Source organism: Neophocaena asiaeorientalis, unplaced genomic scaffold, assembly GCF_003031525.2.
Source record: "Neophocaena asiaeorientalis asiaeorientalis breed wild unplaced genomic scaffold, Neophocaena_asiaeorientalis_V1.1 scaffold86, whole genome shotgun sequence".
NCBI lineage: Eukaryota > Metazoa > Chordata > Mammalia > Artiodactyla > Phocoenidae > Neophocaena > Neophocaena asiaeorientalis.
In genome coordinates, this window is record NW_020175039.1 from 10,155,266 (window position 1) to 10,175,948 (window position 20,683).

The 20,683-nt window shown below is 36.5% G+C and overlaps 1 protein-coding gene across 1 annotated transcript in view; it reads right to left on the reverse strand.

Moving 5' to 3' along the window:
• SPAG16 (sperm associated antigen 16) overlaps positions 1 to 20,683 on the reverse strand; it is an 843,476-nt gene that overhangs the window by 764,823 nt on the left and 57,970 nt on the right. The window contains exon 9 of the mRNA XM_024763282.1: positions 19,636 to 19,745. Within this exon, the coding sequence (XP_024619050.1) occupies positions 19,636 to 19,745 (110 nt within the window). The remainder of the gene's footprint in view (positions 1 to 19,635; positions 19,746 to 20,683) is intronic.

A 20,683-nucleotide genomic window follows, 5' to 3' on the forward strand; every position in this document is an offset into this window, starting at 1 on the left:
AAAGCAGTGTTGAGAGGGCTATTTATAGCACTATATGCTTACATTACAAAAGAAGAAATGTCTCAAATTAATAATTTAAGTTTATAACTCAAAAAGGAGCACAAGAAACTCAAAGCTGGAGGAAGAATAAAAGAAATAGTACAGATAAAAGCAGAAATCAATGAAATTGAAAATAAGAAAACAATTCAGAAAATCACAAAACAAAAAGGTAGTTCATTTTTTTAAAAAGTCAGTAAAATTGATAAAATTCTACCTAGCAAGACTGACAAAAATAAAAAGGCAAAAGATACAAATAACAAATGTCCAAAACACTAGAATAGAGGAACTCATCATAGATCATACAGTTATTAAAAGTATAACAATGGAATGTTATGAACAACTTTATACTCATAAACTTAACAAGTTCAAAAAACACAACCAAAACTCAATTAAGATGAAATAATCTGAATAGCCCTATAATCATTAAAAAGATTAAATTTGTAATTTAAAAGCCCCCAAAAAAGAAATCTTTTGGCCCAGATGGTCTTTGGAGAATTCTACCAAATATTTAAAAAAGGATTAACAACTACTTAGGAAGAAAAATAACTATTGACCCATGCAACAGCTTGGATGAATCTTAAGGGAATGATGCTGAGTACAAAAATCAACTCCAAAGTTAAATACTGTATGATTCCATTTAAATAACAATCTTGAAATGACAATATTATACAGCTGGAAAAGAAATTAGTGGTTTCTATGGTTAGGGATTAGAGGGAGTGGAATAGAGAGAGAAAAGTAGACATGACTATAAAAGAGCAACACTAGGGATGCTTGCAGTGATGGAACTCTTCTACACCTTGATTGCATCAAGGTCAATTGGGGATTGTGATATTGTACTTTAGTTTTGCAAGATGTTACAACTGAAGGAAAGTAGATAGAGAATATACAAGATCTCGCTGAATTATTATTTACAACTGCATGTGAATCTACAACTATCTCAAAATAAAAAGGTTAGTTTCAAAAAAATTAAAGACATTAGTAGAACACAGAAAATTTTAAATAATTTCTATAGATTAAATAGTGCTGTATCAATGTTAATTTCTTGATTTAAATATCAGGAGAGGGACCTTCAAGATGGCAAAGGATCAAAAATACACCTACATGTGGAACAACTCCTACAGAACACCTACTGAATGCTGGCAGAAGACCTCAGACTTCCCAAAAGGTGAGAAACTCCCAAGTACCTGGGTAGGGGAAAAGAAAAACGAAAACACAGACACAAAAGAATAGGGACAGGACCTGCACCTCTGGGAGGGAGCTGTGAAGGAGGAAACCTTTCACCACATGAGGAAGCCCCTTCATTGGCGGAGATGGGGGCAGGCGGGAAGCTTCATAGCCACGGACGAGAGCACAGCAACAGGGGTGCGGAGGGCAAAGCGGAGAGATTCCTGTACAGAGGATCGGTGCCGACCAGCACTCACCAGCCTGAGAGGCTGGTCTGCTCACCTGACAGGGCGGTTGGGGGCTGGGAGCTGAGGCTGGGGCTTCAGAGGTGAGATCCCGGGGAGAAGACTAGGGTTGGCTGTGTGAACACAGCCCGCAGGGGGCTAGTGTGCCACAGCTAGCTGGGAGGGAGTCTGGGAAAAACTCTGGAACTGCTTAAGAGGCAGAGACCATTGTTTCGGGGTGCGCGAGGAGAGGGGATTCAGAACACAGCCTAAACGCGGTCCAGAGACGGGCATGAGCCACGGCTACAAGCACAGACACCAGAGAACGGCATGAGATGCTAAGGCTGCTGCTGCAGCCACCAAGAATCCTGTGTGCAAGCACAGGTCACTATCCACACCTCCCCTACCAGGAGCCTCTGCAGCCAGCCACTGCCAGGGTCCCATGATCCAGGGACAACTTCCCCGGGAGAACACCACGGCACACCTCAGGCTGGTGCAATGTCATGCCTGCCCCTGCCGCCTCAGGCTCGTCCTGCATTCCATATTCCTCCCTCCCCCCGACCTGAGTGAGCCAGAGTCCTCTAATCAGCTGCTACTTTAACCCCGTCCTATCTGGGTGGGGAACAGAGCCCTCAGGTGACCTACACACAGAAGCAGGGCCAAATTCAAAGCTAAACCCAAGGAGCTGTGCAAACAAAGAGAAAGGGAAATATCTCCCAGCAGCCTCAGGAGCAGCGGATTAAATCTCCACAAGCAACTTGATGTACCCTGCATCTCTGGAATACCTGAATAGACAACAAATCATTCCAAAATTGAGGCGGTGGATTCTGGTAGGAACTGTAGACTTGGGGTTTGCTTTATGCATCTAATTTGGTTTTGGTTTTAAGTTTATTTTTGTTTAGTATATACAGGTTATTACCACTGGTAGATTTGTTTATTGATTGGGTTGCTTTTTTCTTTTCTTTTTATAATACATATTTTTTCCTTTTTCTCTTTTTTGTGCCTATGTATGTGTATGCTTCTTTGTGTGATTTTGTGTGTATAGCTTCACTTTTACCATTTGTCCTAGGGTTCTGCCTGTCTGTTTTTTTATCGTTTTGTATAGTTTTTAGTGCTTGTTATCATTGGTGGATTTCTTTTTTGGTTTGGTTGCTCTCTTCTTTCTTTCTTTTTTATTTTTTATTACTTTTTAAATTTTTTTATTTTCAATAATAATTCTTTTCTTATTTTAATAACTTTATTTTATTTTTTCATTCTTTCTTTGTGTTTTTTCTGCCTTTTCTTCTGAGCCGTGCCCCAGCCAGGTGTCAGGCCTGTGCCTCTGAGTTGGCAGAGCCGAGTTCAGGACATTGGTCCACCAGAGACCTCCCAGCTCAACGTTATATCAAATGTCAAAAGTTCTCCCAGAGATCTCTATCTCAATGCTAAGACCCAGCTCCACTCAGCAACCAGAAAGCTACACTGCTGGATACCCTATGCAAAACAACTAGCAAGACAGGAACACAACCCCACCCATTAGCAGAGAGGCTGTCTAAAATCATAATAAGGTCACAGACACCCCAAAACACACCACCGGATGTGGTCCTGCCCACCAGAAAGACAAGATACAACCTCAACCACCAGAACAGAGGCACCAGTCCCCTCCACCAGGAAGCCTACCCAACCCAGCAACCAACCTTAGCCACGGGAGGCAGACATCAAAAACAACAGGAACTATGAAACTGCAGTCTGCAAAAAGGAGATCCTGAACACAGTAAGAAAAGCAAAATGAGAAGACACAGAAACACACACAGCAGATGAAGAAGCAATGTAAAAACCCACCAGACCAAACAAATTAAAGGGAAATAAGAAGTCTACCTGAAAAAGAATTCAGAGTAATGATAGTAAAGATGATCCAAATTCTTGGGAACAGAATGGAGAAAATACAAAAAACGTTTCACAAGAAGCTAGAAGAACTAAAGAGCAAACAAACAATGATGAACAACACAATAAATGCAATTAAAACTTCTCTAGACAGAATCAATAGCAGACTAAATGAGGCAGAAAAACAGACAAGTGACCTAAAAGATAAAATACTGGGAATAACTACTGCAGAGCAGAATGAAGAAAAAAGAATGAAAAGAACCGAAGACAGTCTCAGAGACCTCTAGGACAATATTAAATGCGCCAAAATTCAGACTATAGGGGTCTCAGAAGAAGAGAAAATGAAAGGGACTGAGAAAACATTTGAGGAGATTATAGCTGAAAACTTCCCTAATACGGAAAAGGAAATAGTCAATGAACTCCAGGAAGCACAGAGAGTCCCATACAGGATAAATCCAAGGAGAAACATGCCAAGACACATATTCATTAAACTTTCAAAAATTAAAGACAAAATATTAGAAGCAGCAAGGAAAAACAACAAATAACATACAAGGGAATCCCCATACAGTAAACAGCTGATCTTTCAGCAGAAACTCTGTAAGCCAGGAGGGAGTGGCAGGACATATTATAAGTGATGAAAGGGAAAAACCTACAACCAAGATTACCCAGCAAGGGTCTCATTGAGATTTGACGGAGAAATTAAAACCTTTACAGACAAGCAAAAGGTAAGAGAATTCAGCACCACCAAACCAGCTTTACAACAAATGCTAAAGGAACTTCTCTAGGCAGCAAACACAACAGAAGGAAAAGACCTACAATAACAAACCCCAAACAATTAAGAAAATGGTAATAAGAACATACATATCAATAGCTACCTTAAATGCGAGTGGATTAAATGCTCCAACCAAAGGACATGGACTGGCTGAATGGATACAAAAATAAGACCCACATATATGCTGTCTACAAGAGACCCACTTCAGACCTAGGGACACATACAGACTGAAAGTGAGGGGGTGGAAAAAGATATTCCATGCAAACGGAAATCAAAAAAAGGTGGAGTAGCAATTCTCATACCAGACAAAGTAGACTTTAAAATAAAGACTATTACACAAGACAAAGAAGGACACTACATAATGATCAAGAGAACAATCCAAGAAGAAGATATAACAATTGTAAATATTTATGTACCCCACATAAAAGCACCTCAAGGCATAAGGCAAAAGCTAACAGCCATAAAAGGGGAAATCGACAGTAACACAATCATAGTAGGGGACTTTAACACCCCACTTTCATCAAGGGACAGCTCATCCAAAATGAAAATAAATGAAGAAACACAAGCTTTAAATGATACATTAAACAAGATGGACTTAATTGATATTTATAGGACATTCCATCCAAAAACAACAGAATACACTTTCTTCTCAAGAGTTCATGTAACATTCTCCAGGATAGATCATATCTTGGATCACAAATCAAGCTTTAGTAAATTTAAGAAAATTGAAATTCTATCAAGTATCTTTTCTGACCACAACGCTATGAGACTAGATTATCAATTACAGGAAAAAATCTGTAAAAAATACAAACACATGGAGGCTAAACAAGACACTATTTAATAACCAAGAGATCACTGAAGAAATCAAAGAGGAAATCAAAAAATACCTAGAAACAAATGACAGTGAAAATATGACAACCCAAAACCTATGGGATGCAGCAAAAGCAGTTCTAAGAGGGAAGTTTATAGCAATACAATCCTACCTCAATAAACAAGAAACATCTCAAATAAACAACCAAACCTTACATCTAAAGCAATTAGAGAAAGAACAAAAAAACTCCAACGTTAGCAGAAGGAAAGAAATCATAAAGATCACATCAGAAATAAATGAAAAAGAAATGAAGGAAACGATAGCAAAGATCAATAAAACTAAAAGCTGGTTCTTTGAGAAGATAAAAAATAATGATAAACCATTAGCCAGACTCATCAAGAAAAAAAGGAAGACCCAAATCTGTAGAATTTGAAATGAAAAAGAAGTAATCACTGACACTGCAGAAATACAAAGGATAATGAGACATTACTACAAGCAAATCTATGCCAATAAAATGAACAACCTGGAAGAAATGGACAAATTCTTAGAAAAGCACAACTTCCAAGACTGAACCAGGATGAAATACAAAATATAAACAGTTCAATCACAAGCACTGAAAATGAAATTGTGAGTAAAAATTATCCAACAAACAAAAGCCCAGGACCAGATGGCTTCACAACTGAATTCTATCAAACATTTAGAGAAGAGCTAACACCTATCCTTCTCAAACTCTTCCAAAATATGGCCAAGGGAGGAACACTCCTAAACTCATTCTACAAGGCCACCATCACCCTGATACCAAAACCAGACAAAAATGTCACAAAAATAGAAAACTACAGGCCAATTTCACTGATGAACACAGATTCAAATATCCTTAACAAAATACTAGCAAACAGAATCCAAAAGCACATTAAAAGGATCATACACCATGATCAAGCGGGGTTTATTCCAGGAATGCAAGGTTTCTTCAATATACGCAAATCAATCAACGTGATACACCATATTAACAAACTGAAGGAGACAGCCTCTTCAATAAGTGGTGCTGGGAAAACCTGACAGCTACATGTAAAAGAATGAAGTTAGAACACTCCCTAACACCATACACAAAAATAAACTCAAAATGGATTAAAGACCTAAATGTAACGCCAGACACTATAAAACTCTTAGAGGACAACACAGGCAGAACGCTCTATGACATAAATCACCGCAAGATCCTTTTTGACCCACCTCCTAGAGAAATGGAAATAAAAATAAACAAATGGGACCTAATGAAACTGAAAAGCTTTTGCACAGCAAAGGAAACCCTAAACAAGACAAAAAGGCAACCCTCAGAATGGGAGAAAATATTTGCAAATGAAGCAGCTGACAAAGGATTTATCTCCAAAATTTACAAGCAGCTCATGCAGCTCAGTATCAAAAAAACAAACAACCCAATCGAAAAATGGGCAGAAGACCTAAATAGACATTTCTCCAAAGAAGTTATACAGATTGCCAACAAACACGTGAAAGGATGCTCAACATCAGTAATCATTAGAGAATGATGTAAATCAAAACTTCAATGAGGTATCACCTCATACCAGTCAGAATGGCCATCATCAAAAAAACCTACCAACCATAAATGCTGGAGAGGGTGTGGAGAAAAGGGAACCCTCTTGCACTGTTGGTGGGAATGTAAATTAATACAGCCACTATGGAGAACAGTATGGAGGTTCCTTAAAAAATAAAAATAGTACTACCATACGACCCAGCAATCCCACCACTGGGCATGTACCCTGAGAAAACCATAATTCAAAATTCATGTACCACAATGTTCATTGCAGCTCTATTTACAATAGCCAGGACATGGAAGCAACCTAAGTGTCCATCAAGAGATGAATGGATAAAGAAGATGTGGCACATATATACAATGGAATATTACTCAGCCATAAAAAGAAACAAAACTGAGTTATTTGTAATGAGGTGGATGGACCTAGAGTCTGTCACATAGAGGGAAGTAAGTCAGAAAGAGAAAAACAAATACCGTAAGCTAACACATATATAAGGAATCCAAAAGAAAAGAAAAAGTGGTTCTGAAGAACCTAGGGGCAGGACAGGAATAAAGATGCAGACATAGAGAATGGACTTGAGGACATGGGGAGAGGGTAGGGTAAGCTGGATGAAATGAGAGAGTGGCATGGACATATATACACTACCAAATGTAAAATAGATAGCTAGTGGGAATCAGCCACATAGCACAGGGAGATCAGTTAGGTGCTCTGTGTCCACCTAAAGGGGTGGGATAGGGAGGGAGGGAAGAGATATGGGGATATATGTATAGCTGATACACTTCGTTATACAGCATAAACTAACACACCATTTAATGCCATTATACTCCAATAAAGATGTTTAAAAAATAAGATAAAAAAATAAATATCATATTGTGTGTATGTAAGAGAATACCTATATTTTTAGGAATTACCCACAAATTATTTGGTAAAAGGAAATATAATAAACAAAATTACTAAAAGAAAATATTCAAGCAAAGCATTCTGATTTTGGCATAGGAAAGGATCTCTTATGCAAGTGACAATAAGTGTTACCATAAAAGAAAGTATTGATAAATTTACCTACATTAAAATGAAGAACTTTTAGCTGGGTTACTTTTTAAAAAATAAAAACCATATATATTTAAGGTGTAAAACATAAAAAAATGAAGAACTTTTATTCATTAAAGACACTATAAAGAAATAGAAAATATAAGTCACCATCTGTGACAAGATTTCTACAATCATGCAACGGACCTAGGAATCAATACCTAAAATACACTGCAAATATTCTTCAGAGATCAAGAACCTAATAGAAAAATGGGCAAAAGATATGAACTGACATTTCAAAGAATCTAACATATGAAATGTCTGTAAACAAAAGGGAACCTGTTAAATTTAATTATTAATCAGAAAAATGAAAATTAAGACCCCATGAGGTAACATATTTTACTTATTAGATTGGCAAAAATAAAGAACCCTGGTAATACCAAGTGTTGGAAAGGACACAGAGTAAGAGGAATTCTATGTATGGGTTTGTAGACATGTCCAACTAATTTCAAAAAGAATATGACATCATCTAGTTAAATCCTCATCTCTCCAGGAATTCCACTCCTAGATTAATATCCTACAGAAAACTTGGCATATGTGCACCTGGAGGTGTGTACAAGAATATTCATGGCAGCACGTTTATTGGACCAGGATTCTGAAAACAACTTGAACATCCATTAATAACAGAAGAGAGAAGTAAATAGTGTGAAATGAATTACAAGCCTCATATAAGAATGTGGAAGAATCTTAGAAATAAAACACCAAAAAGAAAAAGCAAGTTGTATAAGACTAGATACATAGTCTATAACTTGCATTTATGTTATTTATATATATATGTAAATACATATAATATATAATTTATATATTATAGTCAAATATAGTATATTAGATTAAGAAAATATTACTTGAACACATTTATATTTTAAACTGTAGATATTGATATTGACTGAAGTTTTGAAAATGTAAAAACCTAAGCATTTTTTTCATTGCAATCTCATTTTTGTATTTTCTAAATCCTTCATGCTTACACATAATTCAAAATAAATAGGAGAGTTAAAAACCTGAGAATAATTAGTATTTCTTAATTACTATCATTCTGATTAAAATTTACTCCTTTTTATGTAAAGCAGAATATATTGAGTGTAATAATGTATTTCCATTTATTTGATTTTCTACTCAGATCAGAATTATAAACAAGTTGACTTAATCCTTATACATTTAACATGGCACGATATTATGAATAAATATTTTGATTAATATATTTCCTTAGGGATGTTTAATGAATTATTTCAACTGTTAAAAACATTCAAACTTATTAAAACATTAAACAAAACATAAAAACATTAAACAAAACATATCAAATTATAGGCATTAAAATTTCTATTTGCGCATGGTTTTAGACTTTTTAATGCATTCCATATTTCTAAACTCTAAAAATAATACAAAACTAATTTCCTTTTTTTCAACTTTATGTCTGGTAAATAGAATGATTTAACATTTTAATGTAATATTCATAATTATTGGCCAAATGTCAACCAGATCCTTGGTTGGTGCCAGAATCACAATACTTCAGGCAAAAGCAGTAACAACTGCTTAGCAATATTCAAGAATAGAATACAAAATGCGACTAAACTCGCTCTAATAAGGCAAGGTATCAGCATGTAAGTGTGTTTAATTGCTTTTGAAGTGCACCATTACCATGGCCAGTGTGGCAAAACACAACATGATGACATACACTGACATACCAGAGTTGAAGGGACCTTTCTCTCCTCTTTACATTTTCATATCATTATATTTAAACTATAATCTATTTCATATAAACACCAACAGATATCATGGCAAAGATATTAAATAAGATTCCATGTTTTCATTAAGTAAATCAAAATATAAAATAGCACCTAAAGAAGTTGAGAGTTGTGTACAATTTTTATAAGCATAGTAGCACTTTCACACATATAACAGCAAACATGTAAACATTAGAAGATCAGAATTAGCCACCTTAATGCACTAATGTCCATATCTCAGTGTGGATAAAATCTGAATCAGGGAAACCATACCTACAATCAAAGAAAGCTATTGCTAAATCATTCAGGCCATTATATAATAAAATGACAAAAATGGTTAAAAAAGTAATGAATCTAGAAGTCTTAACAGACTTCTATTCAGTGTTACCCATATCATGTTTAACACAAAAGAATAAAATAGTATTAGCAATTAAGTATTATTTATCTTCTCCTGGTAAATACCCTTTTCTACAGGAACACTATCCTTTAATTCATATCAATTCTGTAACAGGCACTGTGCTAGATATATTACATATGTTATTTCATTGAATCATGACAAACACCTGTTGATGCACATATTATTCTTCCCAATTTATAAAGATGGAAGCATATAAGTCAATTAATTTGCCCAGGTTTGTACAAGTAATAAGTGGTAGACCTGGGTTTCACATACAGACTAGGCTTCCAAATAATTCAAACTCTAAAACAGTTTCTGACAAAGTACATGCTACACAGACGCTATGCTGAAGGAAAAAAATTGATTGTGATAGTTAACTCATACAAGAATAAGTTATAAAAGTATTAAATTAAGGATAAAAAGTAATTTTCTCCCTTAACAAAACATACATGTGATATATAGAGATACACATATATACATGCACAATTTCTAAGACCTAAAAGAAGTTAGGATAAATGGACAAGTATAAAAACTAATCAATAGCATATGAAAACTCATCCATAGCTTATGAGAAAGTAGTTATTTTAATAACTATATTGGTAGTATAAGCTAGGTTTTGAAAAGCCATTCTTATATTACATGTATTATTGATTAATAAACAAAATTAAATGATTAAAAAATAATGTAACTTAAATTATTAACTGTAATTAAAAGCTATTTTTAGGGAAATATATAAAATTTAGCTAAAGTTTTCCTTATAATAAGCTGTGAATAGTTGTTGCTAAACCAGCTTTTGGCTGCGTAAGTAATCTACAAATTTTAGTATAGGCTTTTTAATTGTTCCTTTAGTAAGATTCGTAAATTCTATTTAAATATAAAGAAAACATGAATATTTCCCAAAATGTAGCAGGTATCTATTTCTAAATTTGATTTTTAAATATTTAAGATATAAAATATTGTGTAAATTTTGTTGTACATATTGCAATGTTTATATATCCTTCCCAGCTTGTCCTCTGTTCTTACCCATTTGGATAAAAATTATTAATGTTTTCTTGATAATATTTTTACAATACTTTAAAGCATGGTTTCCAACAAAAACATATAAGGGGTATTAAAATATTAATCTGTGTTCAGATAGAAGCATAACAATCTAGATAGGATTTTTTCATTTAAAAGAGCATGTCTATACTCCAACCCCAAAGAGGTTAAGAAATAAATCAGGCAGCAAAAGGATGGAAGGGACAGTTAGCAGTCCCTTATCTTTCCTAATATTTTCCCCGATTTCTTGAAATACTTTCAGTGGTATGTTTTGTGTTTGTGTGTGTGTGTGTGTGTGTGTGTGTGTGTTTTATCACTTTTCCTGAATCATCACTGAGTACACAGGTCAGGACACAAACTGTGTGGTAGATTTTTAACATACAAAAATTGTAATCTAGCTCCAAATTTAACTCTTCAGCAAGTAATTAAAGCAACATATTTGAACTACACTGGATTCCATGTGATTCTCTTTTTTTCCCTCTACAATGAAAAAATACATTCTACATCTAATATTACCTTTTAAAACTATTCAAATCTATATGGAATTCTTCTATTTCACTTCTCTTTAATAAATATGTTGATACATTTAAAGTTTCACCTGCATAATTATTCAAAGTCTCATTAAAGTAGTAATTTCTTTCTCTTAACTGTGACTTATGTGATTGCAAAAGACATTCAATTAACTGCATAATGATTCTTATTTCTTTTAGAGTAAAATATATTTCACAGATAGAAAGAAAGTATGTTATAAAGTATAGTTATCTTCACAAAAACTAACCCGTTGACTATTTTAGTAACTCACTGATTGGCTTAAAGAGAGAAGAAAAACCACTTTTCCACTATTAACACAATTCGTTTCCTTAATTCAAAAAAAAATAGTTTAAACCGTAAGAATTTACTTTAGAGTACAATCTCAAATGTTACAGAAAAATACAGAGAAATTAACATGGAATATCAGGAAGCCAGATAGCTAACTGGCTTGAGAAGTAAAGATATACAATTGTCTAAGGAGGATTAATCCAGTTTACAAAGGCACATTTAAGGAAGAATTATTCAATACCACACGGAATGGACTACTGGAGAACAGTCTAGGAAGCAGCTAAGGTAGTCCACAGAGACCAGCTTTAGAAGGGTGGGAGTCATAATTAAAAGGAAAAAGGAGTAGAGAAATAGGTGGTTTGAAGGTGGTTTTTGAAAGTCCCCTATAACCTCTACCAGATCCCCCAAATCCAACCAAAATAAACATTAATTTAAGTAAATTTGCTCTGCGAATGAAGCTTAGACCCTTTACAATCAGATTTTGAACCCCTAAATCTCCCTTCACCACCCCCACCTCCATTTAAAAATGCAGAACCTGGGCTTCCCTGGTGGCGCAGTGGTTAAGAATCCACCTGCCAATGCAGGGGACACAGGTTTGATCCCTGGTCTGGGAAGATCCCACATGCTTTGGAGCAGCTAAGCCCGCGAGCCACAAATACTGAGCCCACGAGCCACAACTACTGAAGCCCATGCACCTAGAGCCCGTGCTCCACAACAAGAGAAACCACTGCAATGAGAGGCCCGCGCACCACAATGAAGAGTAGGCCCCGCTCGCCGCAACTAGAGAAAGCCCGCACGTAGCAACAAAGACTCAGTACAGCCAAAAACAAATAAATAAAATAAATAAATTTATTTTTTTAAAGTGCAGAAGCTGCCAATTAATGTAAAAAAGGCATCAATGGGAGCTTGGGAGACACTGGAAGGATAGGATCAAAGATTATAATGTCATATTTTTCAGCTGACTGAATTAGTAGAATGCAGACACTATTAAAAGGCATTTTAAAAATGAAGAAATTAGCCTATTTATGAAATATGATGATTTGCGAATTGTCATGTTAATTTTGAGGTAATGGTACTATATCAAAATGGAAATTATTATAAAAGCTGAGTATGGCAATATGTAGGTTTGAAAGTCATCAGCAAAGACGTTATACTTGAAAATATATTATGGAATTAGAAAAGTCATTTTAGGAATAGCAACTCTATTACATGGATTTAGTGGAGAAAATTAATGTATTCTCAGTTCCAAAAAAGAGTTATAGAATAAAACTCAAGTTAATTTGAGTCATCTATAGTATTTATGAAATATTTTCTTTTTTAATGTTTTATTTTGACAACAAGAACATAGCTTGATAGAAAATCATGAGGAAATATACAGAGTAGATAGAGATGGTACAGAGAAATCTGAGACAAGGCACTTGAAAATCTTGTCTTCAGATTTCCCTTTATTCTGTAAACCTAAAAAGTGGCCTGATCCTTCCTGTTAAAGGCTAGCATGCCTCCCTTGACCAAAAGCAATTCAGTCCTCTGCCTTGCAAGACAGCTCATACCCCTCTTACAATATATTCCCCACCTCATCACTAGACAACTGACCAAAATCCATTTAATTTACAATATAACCTAGCCAGGGAAGTACTGACTCTGTTTAGACAGAAAAAGAACTACTCCCAAAGGAATTGTAGGAATTAGCCAACATGTACCTATGAGTGCCAAGAGAGTACATGTAGGCCTATATTCTGAGGCTGTTGAGGCAAAGGAGCTAGAACATAAAGTTGGACAAGGGAGAATTTATAAATATGGGACTACTCTCCTCTGACATAGCATTTAGCCCCCTGGGAAAGACGCTGGTGTTAGTAAGATGCTAGGAGGGCTCCTAAAAGCTTCAAAAAAGTGATGGCCTAGCTAAATAAAGTAGAAATGCCAAATCTACCATGAAAAATAGTGGAAAAAAGCATCAAAAGACTCAGATAAATGAGCATGTGACAGTGGGCATACTATTCAAGGCTGAAAAACCCATGAGATAACCACAGGATGTCCAGAGGCTACAGCAACTATGAAAGCATCAAAGATTGCGCTGGAGAGGGGGGCAGCAACATCACTGAGAAACTCAGTTGTGGCTCTCCTCTAGGATGATGGTAGATGTTATTAGAGAATCAGGGTCCCTGAAACCAATGGGAATGAGCCCGTGAAAAGAAAGGTCCGATGGGAGCACGTAAATATCAAAAGCAAGGCGGGCACAATTATGGAAAAGATCAGAGTAGCTATGCGAGAGCCTGATCCAGAGACAGCTAGGGAGATAATTAATAGAATCAACATCCTTACAGGCCAGCAAGGGTAATGCTTGGGAAATATGGGAATCCAACAAGGGTAATGCTCAGTCTGTATAACAAGAAGAAATTGAGGATTGATTATCAAGATGCTGAAGGCAGCCATCCCATAAAAAGCCACAATCTCTTGCCTGATTTCCAGACCCGAGCCAGTTTTTACACACTGAACCTTTTGGCCAGGCCTCTAGGAAGAAGGATCCTACAACACAAAAGCAAGTATATATGATAATTTACTCAGACAGCTACACACACAGAAGAAGAAGGAATACCCCACACATTTGAAATTGTTGAAATAGGGTCTAGCATGGTATTGATACTCAAGAATGTACAGTGTTATGATGCCCCCCATTAGCACTGAGGAATATGGAGACCAGGTAATAAAGTATTGGCTCAGGTCTGGCTCCTGAGATAGGAACCATGAACCCACCTGCTTGTCATTTCCTTAGTCTCCAAATAAGTAATTTGCAAGAACATACATGGTAACTGTCAGAACTCCATCATTAGTTCTTGACCTATGGAATAAAGGTTGCTGTAGCTGGAAATGCCAAGTGAATGGCTCTGAAACTGCTCCCTTCTCTGATCAATATAACCAAAAATAATATTGCAAACTGAGGCAGGGCAGGGGGAGTGCTGGCAGAAATTTGCCAAAGGATGTCGATGTGGCGGTTACCATTATATGCCCATATAATGCCCTACCTCTACATGGCAAAGACAGAAGTAAACGTAACTCCTTTCCCTCAGGGCCATGTAAATTTCTCTATTCACTATCAAATTACAGTAATCCTGATCATCTTATACTTTCCACTATATAAATGAAATCACCCTAAATGGGTCTGGTGAGCAAGAAGTGGCAAGTACCCTAGATGTCTTAATAAGACGCATGTGTGCCAGAGACGAAATAAACACCAAGAAAATTCTGACTAGAGCATGTTGAGATAATGCTTCTAAACAAAAGGCAAGCTGCTGCTTATTGTATCCTCCATCTTGAACAAAGAACATAGTTTAAATGATGTCTGGACCAAGAAAAGTTTTGCAACGGGTCCAGGGTATGATACAAGACATCCTACCTGCCCCTTCGGTCTTATAGCCCAGCAGATCCAATGGTGCTCAAATTATCTGTGGAAAATAAGGATGCTGTACGAAAGACTATAAACAGCTCCAGCAGAACTGCAGTACTGACCTCTAGACTTCTAGAGAAAAGGCATGCTCATCTCTGTTGATCACTATTCCTATCAGTTCTCCTTTAAAAGGAGTCAGATCCCAGTATGCTCCTGAGCTCTGAGAGAGTCTAAGGACTTATGACCTGAGTTATTTTTCATGAACTAGGAATGCTGTATGTCCTCAAAGCCATGATTCTGGACATGCAAAAAATCCCAGTTCATCTTAGAAAGGAATAATTATAATTGAAATTGTGTTTGAGCACTTCAGAAAGGTACAAGTAAATTACATGAGCTGGCAGCTTAAAATCCCAAATTTCCACTCTCATTTCAATGCCATATGTCCTACTATACCTATGGCTTTGTGAGTTCACAATGACCAGGTAACAGAGAAAGAAAAAAAAAATCTAGCCTAGTTTCTAGATGGGCTTGCATGATATGCCATCTCTGCTACCAATGGACAGTCACTGGATAATAATTCTGCCAAAGAGGACCCCCTACTGCTCTGGCCCGATAAGCTATAAAGTCTTCAAGTATGAAGACTATGCACAGGCTCAGTAACAAGGACTTTCCCTAAGCAAAAGTGATTGGCCACCACTCAGTGCTTTTAAATGTCCAGCTTGCCAACAGCAGAAGCCAACATGGAACCCTTGCTATGGCACCTCACCATGGGAAGCCAGCCTGCCACCTGGTGGCAGAACATTATTTTGAACCTCTCATTTTGGAGGGGTTACTGATCTGTTTTCACTGGACAAATATGTATTCATCATATCATGCAAGGTTCACTTAGGAAAACAAAAACATGACTCTAAATCACCTTCCAAGTCTTCCCTGAAGGGACAGTAGCCATTTACAAGGGCAATTCTTTTACCTCAGACCTTTCAGAGATAATTAGATATTAACTTTGAGTGCATTCCCTTTACTGGAAACATAAAAACACCATCCAATAGTCAGACTAGGAGGTTATGACAGCCTCATGATAAACGGTACTTTGGCTCCAGTCTGTTTCGCAGTAAACCCAGTGGGTTTGTGGACTCGTTCCCTGGTTACTTCCTCAGTTTCTGACTGTACACCTGGAATAGACATACTAATCAATTAGTAAAATCTCCTCATTGGCTCACTGTCTTATGAAGTAAGTGCTACTATGGTAGGAAGGATCAAGCAGAAGCCCTAGAAATTAACCTACCAAAAGAGTAAACTAAAAGCAAATCACAGTCCTGTGGGATTTACAGAAATGTGTGCCACAATAAAGTAGTGGAAAGATATAGAGGATAGATATCCATCGCATCCTCATTAATTACCAGTTCAGCCTTTGCAGAAAATTGATGGATCTCACAAAATGACTGTGGACTACTGTAAAATTAGTAAGGTGTGGTCTACAATGGCAACTACTATTTCAGATGGGATACTTGCTTTCACTGCTCTGAGTGAACCACAATCCAAATACTTAGAAATTCCCTTATACATTGTCATGAAATACAATTCATGCTTATGACCAAAGTATGCATTTTACAGTAAAAGAAATATGGTTATGGGCTAACACCCACAGAATTAATGATAGGCCATCCCGCAGAAACAGATGGCCTGATGGAATAGCAGAATAGCTTATTAAAAAATCAGCTGCAGTGTTAGTTTAGAAACACCACCAATGTTGTTCTCACACAGTCACGGAAACCAAGGGTTCACAGCAACAGATGTAGCCCCTCTAATTATTACATCTCATAACCAACCTGCAAAGAGTTTGCCTCCTGTGCCAGCAACCTTAGGCTCTGCTATTCAATGGCTTAGTTCAAAAGAGAAAGGTGCGTCTATTGTGGCACAGAGGGAAGGCACCATCAGATTAAAACTAAGTCTGACATCTAGTGATTCAGAGATTTTTGTGACTGTTTTGTACTTTTTGACATGGCTGCTGCTAAATGATGGATTTGGAGAGGACCTTCTGGAACCCAGAAAAAAACCTGGGACACCCTTAGTACATCCATGTTAAGTAGTAAATATCAATGGAAAACTATAACAATCCAAGATAGCAGGACCACTAAATACTCAGACCCTTCAGGATTAAAGATATGGGTCCACTCACCACATAAAGAACTCCAATGAGCACTGGCTAAGCAAAACACAAACCCTGAATGAGAACTAAAAGAAGGAATTATACCAAGTATATGTCATGGCTGGAAATAAACTATTCAGCTATAAATATTTCTGTCACATACATATTAATTAATGAGTTTTTTTCTAATCCCTCCCCTGGTATTGTGTGTTAGAAGTTCCTCCCCCCATGCCCTGCATCCCTCACATGTCTCCAGCTCCTACAAGACAGCCTCCTCCTTCACAGTCCTCCTACCTGATGGACCCAGTTCCTCGAGGCTGGTAACAATGCTCTCCCACTGTGCCTCCAACACAAAAAAAGTGTCCTGCCATTGACAATCTCTGAGTTGTCTGCCTGTCCCCTAGATGACATCTTAGCTCTTCTGTCACCTATGTAATCAATTCCATGTATTAAGGTTATTTTGTTCAAACAATCTAAACTAGTTTTTTCTGACTTAAACCCGAAATGATTTCCTGACTTTGCCTGAATGAAAAGGCAAAATGTCAGAAAAATTCATTAAATAACTGCTTTTAAAATTGCAAAAGTGAATAAAACATTCCTCCTACCCTATTTTTTCTTCACTTTTATACAGAGGACACACGATAAAACTTTTATATGTAGACTAAAACCCAAGAATTGATTGCTAATGAAAGGAGGCAAACTATCTTGAGAGATACACACTTACATGTTGGGATTGAAGACAAGAGCAAAGCTTGGAATGACATTAGAGCACCCCTGCCCCTGACACACATGAGACCTGGCACCATACCATAGGAGAGAATGGTAGGATGTGAGGGTGGGGTGTGGGAAAGGAAAGGCAGCCTCTGTCAAATATACTATGCTTTAATCCCAAAGTTCCAAAATTTCTCTATTTATTTGGCCACTGTTGGGGCTATGGCCTGCCCAGCCTTCCTGCCTGCTCTGTTCCAATGTCCCTGGCAGCTGATCCTGTCACCCACTTACAGACAGCCCACAGTCACCCTTCACACATTCTTAAATGAAGAAGAAACTCATGCAAGTTTGGAATTTTGATTATGACACAGAGCTGAATATATTTAACTACTGACCTGAAACAGTCATTTCTAAGTATGACTTACTACCTGAAAAAGAATGCCTATGCCACATCAAAGATGAAAATGTTTCTCATGACAACCACCACTATCACACCCAGAATCCTTAACTCTGAATTTTTTTTATTATTGCGAGTCTTTTATTTGCTCCCTGACTTACTAGCCTCTGTGGAGATAAAGATTATCCAAACAAGAACAAGCACTACTTAGTGACAGCAATGGAGTCATCTACTGCCACTGACTGCATTAGGCAGAGACTCAAATTACAGGCAGGCGGAGAAGTGGGAAAGCTTTATGGTGACAAAAGAGGGTCTGTCCTGATGGGACCTTGGAGACATGGGGAACCTGAGGCAGGCTGACTAAAAGAGGGGATTTCCCTCAAATACCATAAACCTAAAAAATTAGTATTGATGATAGAGGAACAGTAAAATAGTAGTCTAAATATCACTAGAAAGTGATTATCAAAACCTTAGTATAACCTAAAAGCATTTAGTCTGTATTTTATTCAAATATTATATATGATACTAGATTCCAATTCATACCTTTGAGGAAGAAAAATGTTATAGATATTAGCTAAGTAAATGATTATTTGAATTCATAAAAATCTGTTGTTCTTATAGCATTACTTCACTAAAAAGTTATATTTGTAAATGCTTTCATTTTTAAATGAATGTCAGATATTTTAAAACTCAAGGTATTTATAAAAACATTCATTACCTCAGCTAAACTTTTATGCAGTTTTCATGACAAGAAACTAAACCCTTCATAGGTTTTGTGTAATTTTCTTTCTTCATTTTTTATCTCTTTGACCAGACATTTTTTTTGCAGTACGCGGGCCTCTCACTGTTGTGGCCTCTCCCGTTGCGGAGCACAGGCTCTGGACGCACAGGCTCAGCGGCCATGGCTCATGGGCCCAGCCGCTCCACGGCATGTGGGATCTTCCTGGACTGGGGCACGAACCTGTGTCCACTGCATCGGCAGGCGGACTCAACCACTGCGCCACCAGGGAAGCCCCAGACCAGACATTTTTAATACCATTTTTCTGTAATCACGGAAGATTTTAACTCTCATCCTGATGCACAGCAAAGGCGCTCAGATATAAAGAGATTCTTAAATGGGGTATAATTCTTTCCATTCTTCTTTTTGAAAAGGCTAATGAAAGTTTGAAGTTATAGTATGAGAAAATAAATAAGGGATGATCTGATAGTTATTTCTTTTGGACAAAGGTAATTTTAAGCAGAAGAGTGAGCAGGTGAGCAGAAATGGCCATGATTAAGTTTGAGTAAGTGGCAGAGTGATGCACTGAGCTGTCTCTGCCACTAATAAATGTGTGTCCCTCAATTAACTAGTTACTAGTAACATTTAAGAACCTCCATTTTCTATCTATAGACCAAGTGGTTTGGAATACATAACTTCTAAATTACTTTCCCAATAAAATAATGATACGAGTCCGTGAATCTGAATATCTGAGAGTTAAGTATGAATTAATGGAAACAAAAATATCATACCTTTGTATTAACTTTCATCTTTGTTTTACATTTGCTTTGTTCTCTGGCTTCACGAAGACCTTTCTGAGTAGGACCTTCTGGTGCATTTTCCTTTTCACAATTCGGAACAACTATAAGATAATACAGTTTACTCTTAATGTTTATACTGTTTGTAAGAAATATTATAACCAAAAAAATAAGAAAGCCAAATTCATTATACACGTATTTTTTGAAGTATTAAACTAATAATATTAAAATCATACTAAAATGTTTTAAATGAAGTCTCAAATTCATTTCCCAAAAATGCAGGGTGGCATTGCTGCAAGGTTAGTGAAACAGCATTGCAAGCAGTTGAAAAGCATGTGAGCCAATCTCCAGTAACATTATATCTAAATTCCTGTTATCATGAGATTTCATGTGTTTATAAACAAAAGTTGAAGGGAGTCAAAGGAGAGAATGCTAAGCAATGACAAAATTTCCCAAGTGGAACTGTATAATAAACAAAGAGATTTTTAAATGAATATTGTATTAATAAAATATTCTCTGTGCTTCACAATGTTGAGAAAAAAAGAAAAGAAAAAACAGGGTAACATTCCAATACAGTTGTAACATTGGTCCCCACACTCTCCTGGACATAAAGGAATCATCTGAGGGAAAAAGAAAAGTGACAGGAAAAGTCTGTTTCTTTTTCACATCTTTCCATATACATATACATGTTCAGGTATACATAATTTCCCCCTGTATTTCTAAACAGCCAGCTGATTTCAAATAACTAATATGGTTATAATCATTATTAACTCATAATTAAGTGACTAAATGTTCTAATTTATAACATTAATTTATAATAGAGAAAAGATGATGAACACAAAAATATGTGGATGATTTCAATGTCAAGACTCTCAAAGAATCCTGATGTTATAAAGTAAGGAAGCATATGCTAACATTTAGTTTCTTTCCTGACCTAATTTTTCCTATTCAGTACCAGTTTCAAGGAAGAAAACCATCAAAATAATCCCCACAATAACATAAAAGCCGAATGCTGCATAAGTTAGTACTACATGAAAGTACT